Here is a 26,803-nt window from a genome sequence, read left to right as displayed (position 1 = left end):
AAGATTTCTACGAAATTGCACGAATCAGAGAGAAAATGTTGATGGTGTTGATGTGAAGAAAATTTATTTGAGAAAGTTTTCTCTTGGGTTTTTTGTGATGAAAGGTGTGAGAAAATGTGATTGCGAGTTTGTGAAAATGTGAAAAAGATGTCCCAGTGTTGATTTCCTGTCGAGGGAAAGCCACAATATACGTGAATCATTCCGAAAATTGGTGTTTTTCCAACCATCATTACATTTTGAGGTATGTAATGCAAGAAATGTTGGCAATAGGAAAATTGCGAAAATTCCCATAAATCCCCTCACAATTTTCATCAATTCATCAGTGCAGTGAATACGTTAATGCTAAAGGAGGCTGCCACGGGGAGAATTTTTACTTCCGCCCTGTGGTGGAGGGTTGAAAAATCGATTGGAAAATTCGTGCGTGAGTCGCCCAGGCGACATCTTTCTTTTTCCCATCAAAACCAAAACTTTTCCGCGAACATTGCGTGCAATTTTTTCTACTACTTTCCATGATTTCTTATCAATTTCTCGTGCCTAATCCATCCGGCTAGACCTCAGACGTACCAGCTAAATATCTGGAAAAGACTTTTATCGCAAATTCTGTGAAATATTGAGTATTTTGAATGAGAAGTTGAAGCATAAAAACTCTGTTGAGTTGAGTAAAAACAAACAAAGCACATCAGTTGATTTTCAAAGAAAAAATTGATTTATTCATCATTTTTATTATGTGACACCCACGCAAATGTGTGAGGAAATAATGCAGAGACTACGCTGTAGAGATTAAACATCGCACTTTAATTAAATTCATTGAGTTTAATTGAGAAAATCGCACCGAGATGACGATGGATGATGTTTGACAGCGCATTTGCGTGCTGATCGATAAACTCATCCTCCCTCGCACTCTGTAGGCCTTTCCAGGAGGGAAATTCCACCCCATGGGGTGGAAAACTCAATGGGGCGAAAGTCAAAGAAATATTTAATTGAATAGAATTCTCCGTGAGATACAATTGGAGGCGGGAAATGCGATAGAAATTACCCCCCAAAAATCACTGAAACACCTCCCGAAGGCGCAAATTGATTTATTGAGAGGGAAAATCGATGAAAATTAATTTTTCACAACTCCCAAAAGCCCTCCGGGGGACACAGGGGGTACATCCACGTGGGTAATTCAATTAGATTTTGCGGGAAAAAGCAGTGAATTCCCTTCGATTCTGGCAAAATAAATATTATGAAAAGTGAGAAAGTTCCTAAGCGCCAATCACATTAGGGCAAACCCCTATGCCACCTTTTTTAACACCAAAAATGTTCACTAGATTTTGTGCAAGAAAATGAATAAATTGCAAAATAAAAAAAAATTGAAAACAAAGATTTTAATTACTTAGAAAACCACCTACAGCAGCAACAAAGCCATGAGCTATTTTCAGGTACTTTTCTTGATCCTCTAATAGCAGCCCTGGCAGCTTCTATAAAGATCTCCTCCACATTTTTCCCCGTCTTTGCGGAACATTCAAAGAAAGCATCAGCTCTTATCCGCCCACAGAGATCTTCCCCTTCTTTCCTCGGCACGCAATGGCGGTTTCTTTTGTCCTCTTTTGTAGCCACAAGAATCACTGGGATATCCTCATTGTCACCTCGAAGCTCATCTATCCATTTCAGCTCAATGTTATCGAATGAAACTCTATCAGTAATGTCGTAGCACAGCACAAATGCGTCCGCCTTAAAAATACGTAATTTTTCGCAAAATTTCAATGAACAAAAATTAAAATTACTCACTAAGTGATAGGAAAAACGTCTTAGACGCTCATAATCCTCTTGACCTGCTGTATCGTGGAGTTTAATATAATGTTCATTTCCGTCAATCGTCATTGTTATTTCCTCAGTATCGTATCTGGGATAAATAAAAAATTAATTGTGTTTCAACAAAAATTCTCTGAACTGGCAATTCTTTGGTTTCTTCTTACACAGTGGCCACATGAATTTCAGGGAAAGTCCCTTGAGTAAATGCCAAAAGCAGGGAAGTCTTGCCAACAGAACCATTACCAACCACAACAATATTTTTTGTTACACCAATTAAAGACATGGTTAACAGAAAAACTTTAAATGAATTCGTAGGCTGACAAACACAGACTGATTATGTTTCTTTCAAAATTAGCACCATATAGTCTGTTAAATTGATATCTCGTAATTTCTTTATCGCATCAGAGTTAAGAAAATTGATAAAATACCTTTATTCTTTATATACAATATTCGCAGAAAATTATCTTTAGATGTAATTGCTTAATTCGCATCAAATACTATCACAAAATGCTATCTTATCGTTGAATTCTTGGTAAAAGTACCTACAGCACCTACAGTTTTCTTTTATTAAGTACTTATTCTAAAAAGCGCGTGGAAAGTGCTTACATTAATGATAAAAACTCTCTAACTCAAGGGGTGTTTATCTGTCAATTATTCTGATTTTCTTGGTGAATCATTCGAATATTGGCAAATAATCCGAATATTTTCATTCAAATAAGCATTCTTAGCTAAATACAATAGTTGTGTTTGAAAGAACCACAGTTAAAATCAAATAACTTAAATTTAGTACTTTTAAGCTTTAATTTAGTACTTCTTCGGTTTAAATTCAGTACTTTTTAAAGTCTTTTTTTCTTAATCTGAGCTGTTTTAGGACTAATAACAGAATAAATCATTTTTTTTCGATTTGAATTTAGTAATTTTTACTCTTTCGCATCATTTAAATTTTCTTTTCTCGAAATTAAAAATTAATTTTTTTTTTTAAAGTTGCTTTTACGTAAAGTTTACATAAAAGATCCCAAATAAAACGTTTTTACTGAGAAATGTTTTCTGAGAGCATTCCTAGAATAAATATCGAGATAAAATGACCACGTCAATGTTTCACGTTAGACGCAAAAGGGTTTTTGTGATTTTTTTTGTCAAAATTTTGATTTTTGCGAATTATTTAAATATTTTCACTAGGTCCTACAAACATTCAATCTTATTTTCTTTACTCATATTATGTTATGAATTTAATTCATAATTTTTTATGATTTAGAATTGAGAAAATCTTCAAAAACCTTGTTCTCTTATCGTCTTTTGGAAATTTTCCAATTTAAAAAATAGATAGGTAGATAAATTTTTTTTTCGCAGAATATTATTTTATTACGAAGTGCTACACACTTGATTAATATCAAGTATCGCCCTTATCAAAACTCTAAGTTACATTGACACAATATATTATCTCCCATCAAAAACATAAAGCAAATCCTTGATGAGAAGACGAGCTAAAAAGCTACCAAAGAAAATCTCATTGAATGAGATTCTTCTTCGGCTTCTTCAGTGTCTTCTTCCGTCTTTTTTTTTTTTAATAGCTCTCGCAACTATACTTTCTCACTTGTATATGAACATAGTTCCACCACCAGAGAGCTTAGAGCGGCATTTGCTTTCTTCCTCCCACATAGACAAATCCACAACAAAATGAACATAATGCGGAAGCTACGGAGTGGGGCTGTTGCCAGCGACAGCAGCTCCGGGGAATTGTCTCTTGAATCCTCCTCCCACACCGAATTGGGGCTTATGCACCTCAAGAAGCTCTTCAATGAGTACACCCACCCCAAGGAGCCGCTAAGTGAGACAGAACGCGACTATAAGCTGTACAACATGCTGCCGCTTTTTTGCAAAGTGTTCGGTTCAACAAATAGCGCTGATATGAATGAGCAATTCTGGGATATTCTGGCCTTTGCACAGCAAGTTTCACGCCTGATGGTGTCTGAAATTCGTCGAAGGGCTTCGAATCAGAGCACCGAGGCGGCGTCCATTGCAATCGTGAAGTTCTTTGAGATTGAAAATAGTGAGGAGTCAAGCAATGGATGGATGTTGCTGTCGGCAATAAATTTACTCGCTGTGGGGGATGCTTCGCTCATTCAGGTCATGACAACAGCTTCAGTACCGTCGACACTTGTCAAGTGTCTCTATTTGTTCTTTGATCTGCCCGAGATCCCCGAAGAGGTGGCCGATCGTGATGATGGGAGTGAATTTACGCCACGCGAAAGACGAATTTTGCTGCAAAAAATCTTCGTGCAGGTCCTCGTGAAACTCTGCTCGTACCCATATCCAGCTGAAGAACTCGCACGTATGGATGATCTCACACTCCTCTTCTCAGCCATTACATCCCAATGTCCGGCACACAATGTTATGTGGAGGAAATCAGCAGCAGAAGTCCTCACAACGCTCTCAAGGCATGGGCTAACGGTACCAGTTGTCTCCTACATTCACTGTAAGTGAAGATTTTCTTTTCTTTTGAAAGAAAAAAAAATGAAAAAAAAAATTAAAAGATTTATTTCCGGAAGGGAAATTTATTTCCTTGGAAAAGTAGGTACAAATGTAGGTAGGGGAAGACGGGGTAATTTGACTACTTTGGCAAAGTTATTAATGGAAATATGTCAAGTATGGTAAATGCTAGAAAATCCATTTCTCCACAGTTTATACTCCTCATAGTGATGATCAATCGTACCAAGTTTGGGGAAAATCCGATCATTAGATTTTCTTTTATTTGATAAAAATAATTTTTTCACTTTTTCAAGTGCATTTGGAATTTTAGGAGTTTGACATTTTCGATATATTTTTTATGCTTAAAAAATAGTTTATACGTCACTAAGGGTCATTGATCCCTTATAAACACGATAGTGTCATCCATTTCCCGATATCTCAAACAGATTTTCCTGTGGAAATGGTTTTATTCGGAAAATTGGAGTGGGGTAATTTGGCCACTTGAGTTTTTCCGGCACATTTTCCGGCGCACATTTAAGATATTCATTGTGGTTATGCCTCTTAATGTTTTCTTTTTGATTATAGGCAAAGTACACAGATAAAATGAATTCGTAAAAAGTTCGTCAAATTTCTTGTGAGGTTCGTGAATTTCCCATGCATTTATATGGGGAAGTTCACCTCCAGGTTCGTAAAATTGGGTTTCAACTCCTTTTGGAGGTAAAAGTTTGTAAGAATCCACCTCCAAAGTTCGTAATTCTCATTTTACCTCCAAAGTGTGTCATTTTCACCTCCAAGTTTGTAGAAGGTTTGTAATTCGTTCTGGGCATAACTGCCTTTTTTGAACAACTAGCGCTCGGTGGTTGTTTAGGTAATTATTATTTTGTCTTCAAAAATTCTGTCATTCTGTGACTTTTTGTTTCCAGTTTCCTTCCAGTTTGTTTACGTTTGGTCATCAGAGCCATAAAAGAAAGCGGTGTAAATAAGCTAGAAAAACGTATGAAGCACCTGAAGAAGCCCCATGATGTAAGAAACCAGGTGTACAGAATCAGCAGGAAGTAATTGTGGAGAACAATTTAAGTTTCCTGCAAATTGAGAGGCACGGAAGCGCAAGACAGAGTGGCTGATTGCGGAGGAAGCAGCAAAGGATCGTGTAGCAGCTGAGGACAAAGACTACGAACGCGTTAAGATGATGGGAATATCTGTGGGGGAAGCTGAGATTGCCCTAAAGAAGAAGCACAAAGGCGATGGGATTTTTCCAACTATGTGAAGCACAGACCGCAAGGCAGTACGACAGATCCATCAATATCCTTCCACTGTGCATCACGGAGCATTATGAGACAAAGAGGAGAAGTCACCGATCCACTGAGACATCTCCGTCCAAAGGATTCAGCTGGGGCAATCGATAATATGGTGGAGCACCTCCAAAAGCGGCTTGATAAGAAGAACTTCTCCCGGAGGTGGACCAACAACGATGATGCTGACATTGACTATATCAATGAGAATAATGCACGCTTCAATAGGAAGCCGGAGAGATTCTACGGAGAGCACACAGTGGAGATTAAGAAGAATCTCAAGTGGGGAACAACTGTCTAAAAAAATGTCTTAAAATGCAAAAAGAAAACAAATTTAATTTTATGAAATGGAATGTCTTTTATTTTCACTTCTTCCCTCGATAGATCACAGAATTCTGAAGTTTCTTCAATGCGTACCTCATGGAGGAATTCAGGTTGTGGCAGGACCTCCTGGAGGCTGTTCCAGATGAACACAGACAGGTTTTTCGTCGTACTGGGGATCTTCTTAAAGGCATCAATATTCCTGACGAGATTCTTGTGATCCACCTTCTGCATAACCCCCATGTCCATGTACTGCTGCAGTTATGTGCTGCTAAATCTACAGTTGAATGCAGTTTTTGAATCCCCTATGTTATGTACGAGCCTCTGGAGAACTAAATCTCTCTCTTGAATGTCCTGTAACGGGGGAAAATGAAGAATTTTCATGGAAATTGTAAGAAATGCGTTAAAGATTAGCGCCGAACATAATACCTTTCCGTGAATTTCCGGTGAAGTTTTTGCACTAAATTCAGAACATTCTGCATACAGATGTTTTCATTGGGATGAGCAAGCTGATGCAGGGAATTTGCCACCTTGAGAATTTTCCTTTTTCATTCTTTTTATGGCTCTGATGACCAAACGTAAACAAACTGGAAACAAAGTCACAGAATGACAAAATAATAATTACCTAAACAACCACCGAGCGCTAGTTGTTCAAAAAAGGCAGTTATGCCCAGAACGAATTACAAACCTTCTACAAACTTGGAGGTGAAAATGACACACTTTGGAGGTAATATGAGAATTACGAACTTTGGAGGTGAATTCTTACAAACTTTTACCTCCAAAAGGAGTTGAAACCCAATTTTACGAACCTGGAGGTGAACTTCCCCATATAAATGCATGGGAAATTCACGAACCTCACAAGAAATTTGACGAACTTTTTACGAATTCATTTTATCTGTGTATGACAAAAAATTTTAGCTAAAAAATGAAATGTACGAAAATTTGAAAAATGGCCTTTTTGAGGTTATGCTCGTTTATGGTTCAGAAAATGTTTAAGTTTGAGGCTCTGTTAAATATTTTTATCTGCAAATTACTGGAAACGAATCTTAAATAAATACCCTATTACCCTAAAAGATAATTGAAAAAATAAAATTATTTTATTGTCCAAAAATTTTCATGTTTAATAATTCATGCGCCGAAGTGTCCAAATTACCCGTGCTCGGGGTAAAGATAAGGGTCCAGGAAAATGGAAAATTCACCCATTTCCCATCGAGATAGAGAAAAGTGTTATATGGGGAAGCTGTAGGCAGGAAAATTTCCTACAAAATATGGCTTGTTTGATATATCCCAAGAAACGCCAAAGTGGCCAATTTACCCCGTCCTCCCCTACACAGTGGTGGGCAATTGAATTGGCACAAATATACACACACACATTGAATGAAAATTCTCGGGAAGGCGCCTTAAATCCGTGCGTGGAGGGATATCGTGTTTGAAACAATCAATTTGTAAGGCCATTTAGATGTCGCGATGAATAAAGAAATTCTGTACACAACACAAATTTATTAATTCTATTAAAAGACGAAGAGCAGGAGGTTTCGTGTTGTGAGACAAATTGCCTTTTGCGCTAGAAGAAAGACTCCTTCGTGGGAAAAATCAATGAGAAATCTGAGATTTGTGTTTTTTATAGCAAAAGGATGCGTTGCTTTGTGCATTGATAACATGCAGAGGGTGCCACAATTGACACCATTGGAGGTTGTTGAGATGCTTGTGGCTGTTTTCTGCTTCCTCAAGGATTCAAGTGAAGTTTCTGAGATTCTCTTGGATGACTTTCGTGCATGCCAAGGCTACAGTTTCCTCGCGGATTTCCTTATCAAGTAATGAAAACTTAGAAAGATTTAAAAAAAAAAAAAGAAGAGAAAAGAAGAAAGTTTGTAATCTTTTCTTGCATTTGTAGGCTCGATAGTGAGCGTCAGATGAATACGGAAGCTCAAGCAGCTATACGGAATCTCGTTCTAATGATTGCCTCACTCTGTATGTGTGGCTACAAAGAATTACGCCCAAATATCAATCAATCGGGCTCTCTGTTTCAAATGCAGGGCTTTACAATGCCCCAAACATCCTCACGTGGCACGTGTATACGCAACGTTCATGCATTCCAAGTACTCCAGACGATTTTCCTCAAATCCAACTCAACGCCACTCTGCTGCAATATTCTCGATGCAATTTCAAGTGTGTACCATTCGGATAATGCCAATTACTTCATTCTCGAATCCCAGAATACGCTGTGTCAATTCACGGAGAAGATTCATGCAAAAAGTCAGGAGATTCAGGAGAAATTCTTCGAATTGTTGGAATTTATTGTGTTCCAATTGAACTTTGTACCGTGCAAAGAATTGATATCAATGTCAATTTTGCTAAAGAGCAACCTCTCAATTGATTGTAGTATCACCTGTATGAAGACACTGCTCAATATTCTCAAGTAAGTAGAACAATTCTCCGTAAGAAGAGGGTTATTCACAAAAATTGCAAAGATTTGATTTTTTTTTGACCAAATGCATGAATATTTAATTTTAATTTATACAGCTCATAATGAGTTTTTACAGCAAAGAATCTTCAAATTAAATTCATTCTGGTAAGTGATTTATTAAGCTTAAATTGAGAAGAATAATCCATAAAAATTCCTTAGATTTAGTTTGTTTATAAAGTTTCTAACATTAGAATCTCTTTGTGATGCTTTTGGCAGATGGAAATTGATTTAATTTTAATATTTTTTCTTAGAAAGGAAAATTTAAAACTCCATAAAAATGCATTAAAAATGTTTGAGGAAAGGAAATAAAGCTTTGTAGAATATTGTGAAATTAACCCCATCACGCACATAGAAATTCATGAGCAAAAAGAATATTATTATTAAATATCAATATTTTGAAGCCTGTAACTTTCCGGATATTCAACTTCTAGATAAAAATTATTATGATTCCAATCGGACGTCCCGGAAAGGATCTAGTCTATTTTGAGGGATATTAAAGAGTATTTTGAAGCGCAAATAATGAGAAATAAGATATTAGATGTTGAAAAAATGAAAAGCATTCATAATTTCTTGAAATTCGGCTCCCGGAAGGTTTTTTTTTTAGTAAAACTTCCGGAATGAAAAATCAAGAAAAATCCTTCAAAAATGTACAAAAATCACACAATTGTTGAAAAATCCTTTCTTTTTTGAAAATTATCTTTTTCTTCGCGATCTAATTATTAATCTTGACTAAAAATAATTTCAAAAATGTCCTTTCCGGACAAGATCTGGCTAAGATCTTGTCTCTTGTAGGTAGCTGAAATTCATCCAGTTTTAACAATTCTGATCTCAAAGTTGTCATTTAATATTGATTTTTCATACAAAAAAAATTAAAAATTATATAAAAAAAACAATTAGAGGAATTTTGCCATTGGGCCATAATGGCCAATTTCGTCTTCAACATAATTTTCAAAGAATTATCAAAAAAATTGAAGATATTGAAGAATTTCTTTAATAAAATCTGGAATTGAGATAAAAGTAAGAAACTAAAAAAGAAAAGACTTTTTCAAAATTAATGTGGTAGATTGTGATAAAAGTCTTTTCTTTTCTTTTTTAACAACTTAAAAGTTTGTTGTAAGATTTTGACAGATGGAGTTTTTAAATCATTCTGTTGTCGTTTTATAAAAGAAAAATTAGGAATTAGTTTTTCCAGAAAATAGTCAGAAAAATCTCTGAAGAAGCCTTTAAAAATAATTTCCTTTCAGAAACCCGTTTAAAGAAACAAATTAAATGTCAAAGTCTTAAAAGATTTTTCCCAGAATACCAAAAATCTTATAACTGTCGAATTGTAAGGAAAGAAAAGATAAGATTCTGTATCAAAATCTACTCCTAATATTAGAAAAATCATCAATTTTATTTAATTAATTTAAAAAATGGATTAATTCAGGTCTATTAGATCTGTTATTATGATTTGATGATTTTATTATTTTGCTTATCAGTTGAATTCACCGTCATTTCGGTGATGTTATGACGTCTTCTTCAGGCCTCCAATATTACATTTATTAATTAAATTAAATAATAAAGTCATCCCATCAATAAATCAAAGATTTCATTCTTTAGTTTGCACATTAAACATTTTTTCTTAGTTTCTTTAGAAAAATTGCAAGAAAAAAATAATCTTGACATATTTCATTGCAATTTTCGTGAATAACCCTGTGTTCTAGAGAGGAAGACGAGTAGAGAAGAATTTTAATTTAAATAAAAATTCCCAAATAGACACAACAACGTCTTCAAGGATGCTTACCGTGAGGTGGGAATCCTGGAGGTATTTGTGGCCTGCCTGCAGCGCTATGAGACATTCCTCATGAAGTACATTGGGGAGCATGGGAAGAGTGTTGAGGATGATTTACGCGTGGAATTGGAGGGGAATCAGAGTGAGAATCTCGGACGGATGATCATGAATGCCCTGACAATGCTCCTCAATGCCAACAATGCGAATGCAAATGTTTTCCGGGAGAGCGGAGGGGCTAAATGTGTGCACGATATGGTTAAATTTGGGCACTGTCGTGAAGCTGTTTTGGGGATTGTGCGGGAGTTAATTTTGTCAGCTGGTGGTGATGATGATATGCTATTTATTCTCAGTACAATGCATTCGGCGCCATCGTGTAAGATTCAGCTGAAGATACAAATTCTAAAAATTCTCCTTGGTTGCCTCCGTGATAGCCATAGGACACGAACAATCTTCCGGAAGGTTGGGGGCTTTGTCTATGTGACGAGTGTTTTTGTCTCCCTCGATCGGGTATTGGGGAATGTTGTGAAGCAGGAGGTTGTAAATGAGGGAGATGCAACAGAGGGGAGTATTGATTTTTGTACACTCCTCCAACTACTCAACATTGTCTGCCAAACTCTGGCCACGGCGATGCGTTTTGAGCCGGCAAATGCAAAATTCTTCCATCAGGAAATCTGCAGTACGTCCTTTTGTGACACATTGCGCCTCCTGGGGTGCTTCGGGACGCGCACACAGTTGGAGACACTCACGGAAATTCCGGGGAATCTCGAAGAGTATCAAGCGTACTTCCACACAATCTTCATTGGGAATGTGTTGGAACCGGAAGTGAGGGAAGATATTCCACTTTCACTCATCCTGGCATGCCTAATTTATCGCTTGCTGTACGATATTGCCATTGATAACTTTGATAAGCCCAATTTGAGTGGAGTAATGGGGATTCTGGCACAGAGTGGGCAGCAAAAGGTGGCGAAAGTTGTGGCAAAATCCGGTGATATTCGCAGTTCGATACAGAGTTTGAATCTCAGTCAGCAACCACCGGAACCGCTGATTGTGCATCCGGGTGTCGTTATGTGTATGCTGCAGCTACTTCCGTCAATTGAATGCGATGGGCACGAGGAGGTGAGTTATGCCCTGCAAACGTACACGGCTGAGGTGATAAAGAGTCTCGTGCGGAGTGAGAGGAATCAGCAGATTATGTGTGAGGCCGGTCTTGCGGGGCAGCTGCTCAAGCTCGGCTCAAATCCCCTCAATGATGAGCAGAATCTTCTGCATATTCCTCTTCAGTATGTGTTGGAGCGTTTAGCAGCACAAGCACTGCAACCGGCAGAGCTGAGGGCTTTCCTGAGGTTGGGTAATCCACTTTATTGCCTCAGTCCGGACTTTCAGGCACCCTACCGTCCGGGAGGTTCTGTCCCCCTGACGAGGATTAAGACTCTCGTCTCAATGACAACCCCGAGGGATTTTCGTGCTCATGGCTCGTGCACATTGCCGCCATTTATTGAAATGGATATGTCCTCTGAGGGCTTTGCGAGTATCTTCCTGCCCAGTATTGCTCCTCAAGCCCCAAATATTGGTGGGAATATCGATACGAATACAATTGGTGGCATTGGAGCGGGTGACAGGATATTCCCCCCACAGTCTGGACTATCCTACTCCACGTGGTTCTGTGTGGATAAATTCTCAGATCCACGTACGGATCCACACTGTGTGCGCCTCCTCACGCTCGTGCGAACGGTTAACAATGTCCGGGAGGATAATCTCGTGTGCTTGACGCTTCTTCTTTCGGCACGAGATAAGGCAATAATTGTGTCAACGCAGGAAACAATCGTTCCACCCAATGCTGGGGAATGGGAGCCCGATGGAACGGGTGATAGTGGAGCGAGAATTTGGTGTCCGGATCTCCTGCACGAGGGGCAATGGCATCATCTTGTTGTCGTCCTGAATCGTGCTGTGCTGAAGAATTCGAGTTTCTCCCTCTTCCTCGATGGGCAGCACATGCATACGCAGAAATTGCATTTTATCTCCCAAAATCCCGGCGCGGGAGCTGCTAATCTCACTGTTGCCACGTCTGTTTATGCCTTCATTGGGACCCCACCAGCATGGAGGAGGTATTCACGCCTCTGCTGGAAGCAGGGTGTTTGTCATCTCATTGAGGATGTCATTAGTCCGCAAATGGTGGTGACAATCTTCAATTTAGGGCCCCACTACATGGGTTCGTTGCAGGCACCACAGGTCCGGAAGCAAATGGAACCCCTTGGGCCGCTCATCCCGGAGGAAAGGGTGATGTTTGGGCTGAATGCCAAAGCAATCTCGCAGCTAACTCTGGCAAAGATACGCAAAGTCTACAGCAGGGCGGATAATAAGACAATAGCAAAGCAACTGGGGATGAGTTCGCATGAGAATGCCACTCCCATAAGGATTCTTCACAATTCCGCTGGACACTTGGCGGGTCCTGCGAGATCCTTGGGGGGTGTTTTGGTGGGATATCTCGGGGTGAGGGTATTCAGTCCGCATCCAGTGTCGGCAATGATTGAAACAGTTGGTGGCTGTAGTATCCTGTTGGGGATAATTGGAATGGCTCAGGATGTTGAGAGTCTCTACGCTGGGGTGAAGGCCCTGACGTGTGTTGTGCGCAGCAATAGGGCGACACAGAGTGAGATGGACAGGAAGCGGGGATACCAAACACTCGGGATGTTCTTTAAGAAGAAGAAAAACCTCCTAAATTCCCACATTCTCCATTTGACCTTCAGCCTCGTGGGAACGGTGAATAGTGGGCAGGAAACATCGGCAATCCCCAATGTGACGGCTTTTCAGGATTTACTGTGTGATCTGGAGGTGTGGCAGGGAAGCCCCAATGGTTTGCTGCGTTCCCTTCTTGAGCATCTTGTGCAGCTGGCATCGGAATCGAGTGAAAAGCGAACAAATATCAAGATAATGCGGGATTTGCAGCTTGTCATGAAGCTCCTGCATATAATCTTTGACATTCACGATGAACCAACAACGGAGATTCTCTTTTCGCTTCTTTCCATCCTTCTCGGGGGGCAGCCAAGGCATGCAGATCTCCTACTCTTTGGGCAATTTATTGCAGCGAGATTGCCGGTGGATGATGCGGAAAGGAATATTGTTTTGGGCAATGGGGGAGATCAGAGAGCTGGACAGAAGGACAATATGCGGAATCTTGTGGTGCGCAATCGTTGCTTCACAATGCTCCATTCACTCCTTTTCACGGCAAGAAATACCGTGAATACAATCATCTGTGATGATATTTCCAAGGTTCTCGGACTCGATTGGTTGCTCCTGTTTATGCAGCCACAAATTCACCCGACAACAGTTGTTTGGGCAATGCGAATTCTTATTGTGCTGTGTGCTAATGAGACAATAATTGCGCGCTTCCGCGATGGCTCACACAATGGTGGCTACCTTCGGCATACGGATATTGTGTCACAGAATAAGAGTATGTCAGTTCTGGCATCAACACAGCTGTCCACATCATCCCCCGTCAATACAAGCTCAATGATTCAACCAGGAATGATCTTACCCACGCAGTTGGCGACAGAAGTGAAAACTGGGGTGCTTCATGTACCGGGATTTCAGTACCTTGAATGGCTTTTGCCGTCGCATTTGGAAATCCCCGAGCTCTACTTCCTCCTCATTGCCCTGATTATGGGACAACCCGTCAAGGGGCTGGCGTCGGATCACAAAAATCTCGATTTAGACAAAGTTTGGGCTTTCCTCTGGGGTGGAACAGTCACACAGACATCCATTGGGTCGATTGGACCGAAAGTAAATCTCTGCCCCGAAGGTGTTTGTGTCCTCCTGACAATGGTGCGACGGATTGTGCACACAGACACAGCACTTGAGTGGCTGAAGAGTCATCCTGTGACAATAATTCAAGTAATGTTCTCCCTGTATCACAATCTTCCGGATTTCATGCCGGTTATCATGTCCGGGGATGTGATTAATGCCCTGTCGGCCATACTCTTTCCCGAGGGGAAATTTGATGCGGAATCCGGGCCAAATAGCCCAACGGAGGAGCAATTGTGTTGCGTTGTGATTCCCCCAACGCAGGAGAGCGCCCTGACGAAACATCCCGCACGGAAGTTCATCATTGACTTCCTCCGGGTGATCATTGTGGATTCAATGAGTCTTTCGGCAACGGGGAAGGCATCACCCGTTGTTGATCTTGTCTTGGACTCATCACCCGAATCGAGTGATCTCACGCAGCAAATTGAATTTCAAACGGAAATCATTTCAGCTCTAATTGATCATCTTCTTGCTGCGGATGTTCTTGTGGGTGAGCAAGCAGCCCTACCGATTGTTCCGCTCCTTCAGAGTCACATTCAGAATGTTGTTCCCAATGTTTTCTACGTCACAGCGAGGATTGTGGATAAATTGTGGCAGGGATGCCTCAATAAGGATCCCCATGAGGTGTTTGATTTCATCGTTAAACTCATTGGGCAGGCAAAGAGGCGATCATCATCCCTGTCGCTCGAGCAGCTCCATCATTCGCTTAATCGGACAATTCTCTACCTACTTTCACGGCCTACGGAATCCGTTGCGGATCAAATGGCCGTCCTGGAGGCACTACATAAGTTAACGACTAATCGTCTCCTAATTTTTGGTGCTGGAAATCATGAATTGGATTTCATTGGTTGCCTAACGTACTGCCTGCTGCAGCTGACGTCTGACATGAAGATCCTCTTGGATCAGAATACAGCTGCACGTACGACAACGTGGCACGTTAATCCGACAAATGAGATGATTGAATCCCGCGATGATTTCCTCAATCAGCATCAGGGGAAGAATTTAATTGCCGGAGCGGCTTTTCGTGTCTGGGAAGAGCTGTATGTGTGCAAGAAGCCAGCAATTGAGGAAGTCTTCAAGATTACACTCACACCACCAGCTAATAATGCCAAAGCACCCGACCTGACCGTAACAAGGGAACAAATTCTCGAGGCAGCTACAAAACTCTGGTTCAACTACGTTGAGAGTGAGCGGAAGGCAACATATCGCGTTCCCTGGGAGTTTCACAATCAAATCCAGTCGAAAATCCAAAAGGTCACCGGTGGTTTGACGCGACTTGCAAGCCGAACGAAGGTCAAGAAGGAAGACTACGTGAGGACAAAGAGTCAACTCACAAAGACCAAAGCATTCCAATGGACAGCAGTTAATGTGGGACTGGTTAGAGATCTCTGGGATATTAGGTGAGTTTATTTTTCTCTTAAATGCTTTTCTTTAAATTATCTTTGTATCAAAATAACCATTTTTCTTTTTATTTAACAAAAAATTAAATATAATTGATTTTAGAAACGTTAGAAAATAAATGTCAAAAAGCTGAAGAAATGTCAAATAATTGAAAAGTAATGTCAAACGTAAGAAAATAAACATCAAAACGCTGAAAAATTTAAAATTTTGAAAAACGAACAAATATTGTGTCAAAACACAATAAAAATGTTAAATATTTAAAGAAAAACATCAAACGTTGGATAAGAAATGTCAAAACGCTCGAGAAATTGTCAGAAATTTGAAAAGATACATTAAAAGCTAGAAAAAAGTTCAATCAAGAAAAGTAACTTGAAACGTTAAAAATGTCAAAATGATAGGAAAAATGTCATAGAGAAAAAACGTTAAATATTCGAAAAGAAATATTAAACACCAAAAAAATGTAAGCTGATAAACAAAAAAAAATTAAACTTTAGTAAGGAAACGTCAAACACCTAGAAAAATGCTTCAAAACGCTAGCAAAATGTCAAATAGTAGAAAAGAAAAGACAAACTTTTTTAATGGCATGTCTAATACTAAAGATGGAAACATCAAATGTAAGGAAAAACCATCAAACGTCCGAAACAAATGTCAAAGTTTTGAAAAGGAACGTCAAATATGAAAGAAATTTAAAATGTTAGACAATGGATTTAAAACGTTAGAAAAGAAACATAAAATTTCAGAAAATAAATGTCAAAACACTGGAAAAGTATGATACATTAGAAAAGACTTTTCAAACGTAAAAAAAGGTCAAAACACTAAACAAAATATATTTATTATATAGGTTAGAAAGAAAACGTCAAATGTCAGAAATAAATGTCAAAACGCTTGAAAATTTTAAATATTAGAAAAGGAACGTTAATAAATGTCAAAACGCTGGAGAAATAAATAATATTAAAGGAGAAACGTCAAACGTTAAAATGACAGCAAAAAAATTTGAAAAGAAACGTCAAACGTTAAAAAAATAATGTCAATGCACTAGAAATTGTCAAATCTTTAACTATAATCATCAAACGTCAGAAATGAAACATAAAACGATGGAAAAACATTAATTATTAGCGAAGAAACGTCAAACGGTAGAAGAAAATATGCTAAAAATTGGTAATTCTTTTCTTATAAGATCTTGATATTTTGTTTGTTTCTGACAAAAGATTTTTATCAGAATCGACCCTTGTGTCTCTCTAGTTGTCTCGATCTTTATAAATTTTTACAAATCATTTTTTTTTCCTTAATAATTTCTTGGCGTTTTTTCCTTCAAAAAAATATTTTAAAAATTCATCAAAAAAATCATTTTCTTTTCTTAAAAAATATTTTTTCTTCTCTGCATTTTGCCCCCCATCAGGTATGCACAGCACAATCAGATGATGCAGCACATCCGGCGGTATGTCTATCAGGAATGGATTCAATCGGAGACAGAATTAACGCGTGAACGTGGGCTTTGGGGTCCAGTGAGTGGAACACTGCTGGAGAAATGGATTTTAGATTCAACTGAGGGGCCACACAGGATGCGCAAGAAGACAATGCGAAATGATGTGTTCTACTTTCACTACCCATATCGCCCGGAGTTGGAGCTACCTGACAATCGTCAATTAAAATACAAAGTTGCCACGAGTTTCGATAGTAAGTTGTATTCGCAGTACTGCCAGCAGACCCCGCGTGTTCTGTGTGAGATGGATTCCCTGTTTGAGGGGCACAAGGTGGATAATCAGCTTTCCGTTGAGGCAGCACCGGTACTCGAGAGGACACACAGTGAACCCGGTGAGGATGTTGATGAGGAGGAGGAGGAAGTGTCGCATGTGTCGGACAATCAGACACTTTTGCGAATGCTTGAGGAGCAAGAGAAGATCTCCCACATGTTTCGTTGCGCCCGGATTCAGGGCTTGGACACGACGGAGGGATTGCTGCTGTTTGGCAAGGAGCACTGTTACATTGTTGATGGGTTTACATTGCTTAAGAATCGCGAAATCAGAGATATTGATTCCATTCCCATTAGAGCGTATGATCCCATTCTTCCCAATCCCGGAAGCCCTCGGAGATCTCAGACAATCAGGCAATGCTCAAAGTTCTCCTACGAGGATATTCGGGAAGTTCACAAGCGTCGGTATCTTCTGCAACCCATTGCGTTGGAAGTTTTCTCGGGGGATGGACGAAATTACTTGCTGAGCTTCCCACGGAAGGTGCGCAATAAGGTGTATCAGAGATTCATGTCAACGGCCACGTCAATTGCGGATAGTGCTCAACAATCCGTGGCGGGGCAAAAGAGAACGGCAAGTGTGGAGCAAACTTCGGGGATTTTTAGTAGTCTCATTGGTGAGACGTCCGTTACTCAGCGCTGGGTACGCGGGGAGATATCAAATTTTCAGTATTTAATGCATTTAAATACCCTCGCGGGACGTTCGTACAATGATCTCATGCAGTATCCCGTTTTCCCGTGGATCCTTGCTGACTACGAGTCCGACGAGGTGGACTTTGCGAATCCAGCTTCATTTAGAGACTTCTCAAAGCCAATGGGGGCACAATCGGGGGAGCGTTTGGAGCAATTTCAGAAGCGCTACAAGGAATGGGATGACCCTCAAGGGGAGACACCACCCTACCACTATGGGACACATTATAGTTCAGCAATGATTGTCTGCAGCTACCTCGTTCGTTTGGAGCCCTTCACGCAGCACTTTTTGCGCCTCCAGGGAGGGCATTTTGATCTTGCCGATCGAATGTTTCACAGCGTCAAGGAAGCCTGGTTGTCAGCGTCAAAGTACAACATGGCCGATGTGAAGGAACTCATCCCCGAGTTCTTCTACCTCCCAGAATTCTTGGCGAATGCAAATAACTTTGATTTGGGGACAAAACAAAATGGAGAATCTCTCGGTGATATTATTCTACCGCCATGGGCAAAGGATGATCCGCGGGAATTTATTCGGGTGCACAGGCAAGCCCTTGAGTGTGACTATGTGAGTCAGAATCTTCATCAGTGGATTGATCTTATCTTCGGGTACAAACAACAAGGACCAGCAGCTGTGGATGCCGTCAATGTGTTTCATCATCTGTTCTACGAAGGAAATGTTGATATTTACAAGTAAGAAAATTATTGATTTTTATTATTTTTTTTAATGTTGGGATTTTATAGCATAAATTGTGTCGTGATTTAATTTTTAGTGACTTTATAGCATAAAATGTATTTTGACTAAATTTTTGTGATTTTATAGCAAAAATATGCATTGGCTAAAATTTTAGCGATTTTATAGCATAAAATGTGTCTTGGCTAAGTGTGGTGATTTTATGGTATAAAATTTGTTTTGGCTAAGCTTAAATAATTTTATAGTATAAATTGTGTCTTGGCTAAATTAGTGATGACTTTATAGCATAAAATATGTTTTTACTAAATTTCAGTGATTTTATAGCATGATATGTGGCTTGGTTAAGTTTGTAGTGATTTTATAGCATTAAAAGTGATCTAGCTAACTACGTGATGATTTTATAACAAAAATTGTGTCATGGTTAAGTGTGGTGATTTTATAGAATAAAAGGTGTTTGGCTAAGTTTGGTGTGATTTTATAGCATGAAATGTGTCGTGATTTAATTTTTAGTAACTTTATAGCACAAAATGTGTTTTGACACAATTTTAGTGATTTTATAGCATAAAATGTGTCTTGGCTAAGTGTGGTGGTTTTTTTGCCATGGAATGTGTCATGACTAAGTTTGTGTCCATTTTATAGTAAAAATGTGTTTTGGCTAAAATTGTGCAATTTTAGAGCATAAAATGTGGCTTGGCTAAAATTAAGACCATTTTATAGCAATAAATGTGGTATGGTTAAGTGTGGTAATTTTATAGCATAAAAAGTGTTTTGACTAAATTTTAGTGATTTTCTTGCATGAAATGTGTCTTGACTGAGTTTGTGTCGATTTTATAGCATAAAATGTGGCTTGGCTAAGTGTGTGGTGATTTTATAGCATAAAATGTGTTGTGGTGATTTTATAGCATAAAATGTGTCTTGGCTAAGTTTGTGATGACTTTATAGCATAAAATATGTTTTGACTAAGTTCTTAGTGATTTTCTAATATAAAATGTGTCTTGGCTAAGTATGTGCTGTTTTTATAGTATAAAATGTTTATTTATTTAGTAAAGGGGGTGCCATCATTGCTGATGATTCCCCTGTGCATAAAATGTGTCGTGGCTAATCAAATCAAATCTGAATTCTTTAAATTCTTATTTTTAATTATTATTTTCATTACGCTTTTTTGTAAAAAAAAAAAGTTTTGTGAGATATAAAAATACATTTAGAACAAGCAGCCAAGACACATTATTTTTGCTATAAAAAGATTAAAGTCTTTCATTACCAAATTGTAAAGAAAATAAGTTTTTTTTCACAAGAAATTAGCTTGAAAATAAAAGACTTTCTTCCTGCATTTCTCCAGCATTGATGATCCACTGAAGAAGAATGCAACAATTGGCTTTATCAACAACTTTGGTCAGATCCCGAAGCAACTTTTCAAGAAACCACATCCAAGCAAAAAAATGTCCATTACAAAGCACGGTGGAATTGATCCGAATAACCTTCTACCGGGTAGTACTGCACTCCAGTCGGATAAACTATTCTTCCACAATTTGGACAATTTAAAGCCAAGTTTGCAACCAATAAAGGAGCTCAAAGGGCCCGTTGGGCAAATTATTCAACCAGATAAGACTGTTCTAGCTGTTGAACAGAATAAGGTAAAAATAAATTAATTCTTTAATGTGTTTAGAAGCTTCAAATTCTAACGCCTTATTGTGTAGGTTCTTATGCCACCTTCGTATACAAAGTACATTGCTTGGGGCTTTGCTGATCATTCTCTCCGTATTGGGATCTATGAGTCAGATCGTGTGCTCTTTGTGTGCGAAACAGTTGCACAGAACTTTGGGGAAATTCTAACGTGCGCCTGTCCCAATGCCAGGACTATCATAACGGCTGGAACGAGTTCGGTAAGTTGGCAAAATTTTCCCACCAAAAAAAGACTTTTTTCTTACAATAAAATGATTTTCCTTGAAGGTTGTAACAGTTTGGGAATTTGATTCGCGGAAGAAGATGTTGGCACTCAAGCAATCTCTTCATGGGCACACGGATGCCATTACATGCTTAGCAGCTAGTCCGGCATTTAATGTGATTGTTTCCGGATCACGCGATGGGACGGCAATTGTATGGGATATGGCCAGGTATACGTTTGTGCGTCAATTGAGGGATCATGTTGGAGTTGTAGCTGCTGTTTGTGTCAATGAGCTCACGGTGAGTTTGCGAAATAAATTCTTTCCTTTTGTCCTTAAAAAAATTCTTCAATTGCTGAAAATTGAGCATAAAGAACGCAGAAATATTTTTTTTTATGAAAAGTCGAATTGATTCATTTGCAGGAGGAATCTTAGAATTTCTTTGAATATTTCTTGAGATTTTGCTTTTTTAAATTTTGTTCAAGTTAACCCATTCATATCCATTGGATCTACGTTGACCTAAGCTTGAAACATATTATTTTCTCGATCTTTTTAAAATGAATTTATAGGTAATTATTTTTTTTCTAAGTCTTCAATGCTTTTGGTTTACGTTGAAGAGGTCAAAAGAAGACAATTTTACTAAGAAAATGTTCTCAGAGAGCATCTGCTGATTAAATATCGTGATAAAAAGACAGCATGTTTCATTGTTTCCATGTTTCATATGAACGCGAAAGGATTAAAGCAAATAGGTAGCCAATGATTAAGATTTTACCGCGAATTCATCAACCAATAACGAAACTCTTTGTTGGAATACAGATACTTTGTCAAAATTCACAGATGAAACATCAGCGATGAAACATGCATTGAAACATAATGACGTCATTTTTTGCATTTTTGTGCCAATTTTTGCTGTATTTGTCCAACTGATTCCAGGGTGAAATGGAAAGTTTGTTGCGAAATTTAAAAAGTGGATTTTCGATCGGATACAAGGGTCAAGAGCAATTATTGTTTCTTTTTATTTAATGTCGACGTTTCGGATTAATATAAGTCTTTCCTCAGGGCCTACAACATTTGAATAGAATACATTAAGACTCGACAAACAATTAGATGAAATTAATTTTTGGATTTCTTAATTCACAGTTAACTGATTCATTACCTCTTTAGCGATTTATTTGTTTTTTGAGGGGCTTTACCACACAGATGTGAATAAACTCCTTTCCAGTGCTTAATCGGGGTTAAAGGAAGGCTAAAGAATTGTTTGATTTATGAGAGAATCTCTGTTTTAGGGCGATATTGCAACATGTTCAGCCACATGGCTCTACATTTGGTCCATCAATGGGCATGCTCTGGCCAATGTGAATACAAGCATTGGGAGTATTGATCGTATGCAGCAAATTCTCTGTGTTGCCTTCTCGTCGAAACGTGAATGGGATCAGCAGAATGTGATAATAACTGGATCAACTGATGGTGTTGTTAGGGTGAGGCTCTCTCTCTCTCTCTCTTTTATTTCCCGAAAAATTCGGATAAACTTCTTTATGAATTTTCTTTGAAAAAAACTTTTTTTATTTTCTTTGTATTTGAATTTCAAAAGATGTGGTCAATGGAATACGTTCAAATCCCCATTGAGGAGAAGGAAAAGAAGGCAACAGCAGCAGCAGCAGCAACAACAGCTGCTGAAGTGAAGGCAGCAAAAAGACAAAAAGAAAATACGAATCTCATCAAGCAAATTAGTGGAGAATGTAGTGCTGGTGGAGGTGGGGGGATTGATAAGTCCCCAAGTGAAAGTAGCATATCCGAAGCATGCGACAGTGTGAAGGAGACATCAAAACGCTTCGAGACGGAGAAGGAGGATTGCAGTGAGAATGATGAGACACCGAGTCTCAGAGATGATGAACCACCAATTCCACCCGTGAGGAAGAAGCATAGCATCTCAGCTGCAAAATCCCTCCATGAATTTCGCGATGAAGATCCCGATTTGGCGGCAGATCACAAAATTGGTGAGTTTTTTCGGTCAATTTAAAAGTCTTTTCAGAGGAAAATTCTTGGTATTTTGTTTATTGTGTAAAATTTTGCAGAAATTTCAGCAAAGAATGGTGATAGTGGTGAAGAACAATCCCGTGGGATACGTCCCAGTAAATCAGAGACAAGTATTACGGGATCCTTTGTGGTGATTGAAAATGAAACGGCAAAGAAATCAACTCAAAATACTCTTAGAACAGGTTAGTTCTTATTCTATATAATATACTTTATTTCAATTTTCAATAAATAAAATAAAATAAGGATTGAAAAAGGATCATAGAGGGGCAAAAAAGATCACTGAATTGTCTTTTTTGAGCTCTTGAAAATACCTCCAAAAATAGTTCTAAAAAAAGCTGAGGTTTTGTATAAAAATCTCATCAATCTTGGTAGAGAAGAAATGAAAACATTTAAACTTTTAAGTAATAAAAAAAATTTGCTATATATTCTAGGCAAGATTCTGCATAAGAAATCGTTAATTTTTATTTTAAGAACTTTTATTGAAAAAAAAATGACGCAGAATATCGATTTTGTTTATAAGAGAACTTTTTAAAAATTTTGAGATCTTTTTTTTAGTATATTATAACTAACCCCTTGAAACGGTCATTAAAAATTAATATTATCTAAATTATAAAAAACTCAGAAATATTTTTAAAAAATTGGTAATTATTTTTAATAAATAATATATAAAAAAATTAAGTAATTGATATTTAGCAAAAACTAAACAGAAATTTTTTTTAAATTATTTAACTTTAATAATTTTAGTATGAGATCAATTTGTGTCGGATTCGTGATATTTTTACGTCGGCAAATGCCATAAAAATAGCTAAAAACGCTCATAGAACGACCTTAAAAACTCACTTTTACCATAAAAGATAAAAATCGATAAAAACTTACGCTGAATACCTATTTTTATAAAAATTTTTAAGAGTAGTAAGTTTTTACATTGAATACAAAAATTCTTTTAACTTTAAAACAATAGAATTTTTTTACGCTGAATCTAGCACTCTGTTTAAAATTATATTGCACTGAAGCTCCTCCTTAAGGTGTGACGTAAAGCCCTCGAAGTAGCCAATGAGAATGATTTGCGAAGAATTTTTCATCCAATCAGAAAGCTCTTATTTCAATTTAACGAATTTAACTCAAATTCTTCTTCTTATTTATTTATATTTCATTTTTAAATTAATTATTATATTGATCCAAATTATCGTTTAAAGGCGGGGCTTAGGAGTAAATCAGAATTAAATTGCCAGAGAAAAGATTCTTTAAATGAAGTTTTATAATAAATTACAAAAAAATCCTTTTTTTTAGGCTTTAAATGGCAACGGCAATTACTATTTCGCTCGAAATTAACCATGCATACGGCTTACGATCGCAAGGATAATGCCGAACCGGCAAGTATAACGTCCCTTGCAGTCTCGAAGGATCACAGGACGCTCTATGTGGGTGATGCACGTGGGAGGCTGTTTTCGTGGAGTGTGTGCGAACAACCGGGACGCAGTATGGCGGATCATTGGCTGAAAGACGAAGGGGCAGATCAGTGTATCAACTGTAGTGTTCGGTAAAGGCTTTTAAGGGTTAATTTTTTTTTCAATTTATCTTCTTTTAAATGTTTTTTTTTGTGGAAATCCCGCAGATTCACCCTGTACGAACGGAAGCATCACTGCAGGAACTGCGGGCAGGTTTTCTGCAATAAATGCAGTCGTTTTGAGTCTGAAATCTCACGATTGCGCATCCTGAAGCCCGTACGTGTCTGCCAGACTTGCTATACATCCCTCAGGCAGGCCAATGAGGCTGCCACGTAGACACAACACAGAGGACAAAGGTCTGGGCGATCTTTCCCCCTTGAAATTAAGTTGCAATGTTAGATAAAAAAAAAATAGTGATGAAACCAAAAGTATTTATACTGTGTAAAGTGAAATTTTAAACTCACCAATTGTGCGAGTATTACAAGACACAGAGAGATGGAGAAGAAAGAAAAAAAAAACAGATAAAAAATTCATGACTAGAAACAGAAAAGATAAGAAATTGTGTAAAAGAGCAAGAGAAAAAAAATAATTGTGTACAATGTAGATTGAGAAAAGTATTTAGAAGAAACTTAAAAAAAAATTGTAGAAAATGCATGTAATTTTCTGTTTTTAGACAAAATGTGCGTAAAGCGCAAAAAGAGCGATATTTAGGCAAAAATCTATCAAATATAGGCCCTCCTCCCGAGCCAACCCCCTTATAACTTCTTCAAAAGCAGTCTCATGTAAAATCCTCATCACTCTCTGTAGCTAAAAAAAAAATGAGAATAATTTATTTCTTTTGTGATTTTTTTTATTTTACAAAAATGTGGTATATATACAAGGATGTCGAAGGTGAAGAAGAAACACAATAAATTGACAAATATCTATACAAGAAAAAAAGGTTTTTTTTTTTCATTTTTTTCAGCATGGTTCAAAGGAATTTTCTAATGGGAAGTCTTGATCTTATCGGATCTATAAAATAAAGAAGTTTATTCACAATCTGAGGAGTTAGTCCCCAAATTTAATTTTTAAATTATCATAGGGCATTGTCAAAGGCTCAAGAAAAGCGTGGTCATTTCCCGGAAAAGCGCTGGGAAATATACGAATTTTCATATTTTATGTAAAATCGGGTGCAAACTTCTTTAATTTTTTTCTTAATTATCTAGTTAGTCTGGAAAATTCCATTTTTGTGACATTTTGTTTTGCTAAAATCATTTCAGACATTAAATTAAATTTCTAAATTTTATTCATCTTTTAAATACATTTCACTTCAAAATGTGTTTAGTTTAATTAATAAAATTAAAATAAGAACTCTAAATTCAAGATTTGTGAACGAGAAATGGCTTCAGTGCCAACAATAACTTCAAAATAATTAAAGAAGGTAATGGTAACGATTGTAGCGCAGCGTTGTGAAGAAATTAATCTAACGGAAGCGTCTTGTGCAGTATTGGCGGATGAACCAAAGTTCTTCTGAGAAACTCTTACGGATGTAGGACAGTTGGATCCTGTTGCGATTGTTCTTGACGAATGTTTTGATGAAATCACATTTGGGGCCCTTGCCTTCAATGTCCTTGTGAATGGGAGTATTGCTTACGATGAGCTCCAACGGATGCGGACGTCCAATCAAGTGGGGCTCAAGGGCAATGAGGAAGTCATCCGTATATTGTGGACACTCGGAGATATTGATGGATTCGAGTGCCTGGCAATTCTTGATAACCTCCAACAATCCTTGAGGTGTGATGTTGACGCATTTAATGAGACTGAGCTCCTGCAGTGTCTGCGTACACGAAAGCATGGCCAGAGTCGAATCCTTGCAGTTCCCTGCATTGTACAATCCCAATTCTTTGAGCTTTGTGAACTTTCCAATCTCCTGGAGGGTGCTGTCGAATTCGATATCTTCCAGGATCAAACTCTCCAGTCGATTGTACATCAATGGATAAAATTCACGCAAATTATCCTCATCCGTATATCCTGCGCCGTATTGAACGCGAATCTTTGTCAATTTTGGCAATTGTGCCAATTTCTCAAATTCAAACTGCGGATCATCATGATCGTTGTAGTGATCATTTATAGAGAGACACTCCAGATCCTTCAGTGTCTCCACGAGGGTATTCATGGCGTATTCCTCCAGCAGGCGCAAACCAATAATACCCACCGAACGGAGCTTTCGGTTTGCCTTGCAGAATCGCACGAAGAAATCGGCCTCAATGAAATCACAATGCGACAAATCAATTTCCTTGATCCCCCTCACGCCAATAAGGCAACTCCCCTGGACATTGGCATTCCCCGTCAATTCGAGAACCTCCATTTGTGTCGCTTCCACCAGGCAACTCTTGATGTCATCATTGAATACGCAACTATTCAGTCGTACCACCTTCGCCTCCTTAATAGTCACTGAAAGCCGCTTCAGGGATGCCGGAGTGATGATCTTAAATCCAGTCAATTGCACCTCCTGCAGCTTCTTGCATTGCGTCAACACAGATCTCGGGAGGATTTCACTGTTTGAAAGGAAATTCGTCTTGGAGGCAATGAGGGAGCTAATGTGCTTCCCCACGCGCTTAACAACGTCACTGGCATCAGTTAGGGGGATGAATGCCGTCTGTGAGAGTTCATCGAAATCAACCTCATCGATCTTGGGATATATTGACTTTGCCAAAGCTTGGAATCTGCGGCAAACTTTCTCCATTCTCACGAGATCCAGAACATTCAGGTAGTCGAAGATGCATCGAAGGCAATCTTCATTAAGATCAAGGAAGAAATTGCGTTCGCTGGACATCTTTACTGCCTCCGCTGAGTCCTTTTGGAAAAGAAAAAAAAACAAATGTAAAAAACTTTTGCAGCTGGAAGCTTCTGGAACAAAGAAAAACGATAAAATGTACAAACCTTTTTTGTTTTGGGGATGATTTTTCTGCGGACTGGGAAAATCTGCGGATTGGGCAGTTGAGG

The 26,803-nt window shown here is 38.3% G+C and overlaps 4 protein-coding genes across 5 annotated transcripts in view; 1 reads left to right on the top strand and 3 right to left on the bottom strand.

The window, feature by feature from the left end:
* LOC129788711 (mucin-5AC) overlaps positions 1–26,803 on the bottom strand; it is a 1,053,002-nt gene that overhangs the window by 928,118 nt on the left and 98,081 nt on the right. The window lies entirely within an intron of this gene.
* Positions 32–24,757, top strand: LOC129788710 (WD repeat and FYVE domain-containing protein 3). 2 transcript variants are annotated; one of them, XM_055824963.1, is made up of 14 exons: positions 32–241; positions 3,459–4,273; positions 7,507–7,693; positions 7,774–8,298; positions 10,102–15,318; positions 16,719–18,449; positions 19,790–20,084; positions 20,148–20,333; positions 20,401–20,634; positions 21,620–21,811; positions 21,925–22,330; positions 22,409–22,552; positions 23,661–23,910; positions 23,986–24,757. In XM_055824963.1, the coding sequence occupies exons 2-14, from the start codon at positions 3,475–3,477 to the stop codon at positions 24,152–24,154; spliced, it is 10,335 nt and encodes a 3,444-aa protein (XP_055680938.1). In that variant the 5' UTR covers positions 32–241; positions 3,459–3,474; the 3' UTR covers positions 24,155–24,757. The 2 variants fall into 2 exon arrangements, with proteins under 2 accessions (XP_055680938.1, XP_055680939.1); XM_055824964.1 differs by having other exon boundaries at positions 48–241; positions 3,369–4,273.
* Positions 1,356–2,126, bottom strand: LOC129788792 (ras-like GTP-binding protein RhoL). Its single transcript, XM_055825129.1, has 3 exons — positions 1,962–2,126; positions 1,774–1,888; positions 1,356–1,716 (listed from the first exon to the last, which is right to left on the bottom strand). Exons 1-3 carry the CDS (start codon positions 2,078–2,080, stop codon positions 1,375–1,377), a joined length of 576 nt encoding a protein of 191 aa, XP_055681104.1. The 5' UTR covers positions 2,081–2,126; the 3' UTR covers positions 1,356–1,374.
* LOC129788748 (uncharacterized) lies at positions 25,127–26,652 on the bottom strand. Its single transcript, XM_055825070.1, has one exon. It carries the CDS (start codon positions 26,631–26,633, stop codon positions 25,281–25,283), a length of 1,353 nt encoding a protein of 450 aa, XP_055681045.1. The 5' UTR covers positions 26,634–26,652; the 3' UTR covers positions 25,127–25,280.

Source organism: Lutzomyia longipalpis, chromosome 2 (assembly GCF_024334085.1).
Source record: "Lutzomyia longipalpis isolate SR_M1_2022 chromosome 2, ASM2433408v1".
In the NCBI taxonomy this organism is placed as follows: domain Eukaryota; kingdom Metazoa; phylum Arthropoda; class Insecta; order Diptera; family Psychodidae; genus Lutzomyia; species Lutzomyia longipalpis.
This window is presented reverse-complemented; position numbering and strand designations above follow the sequence as displayed.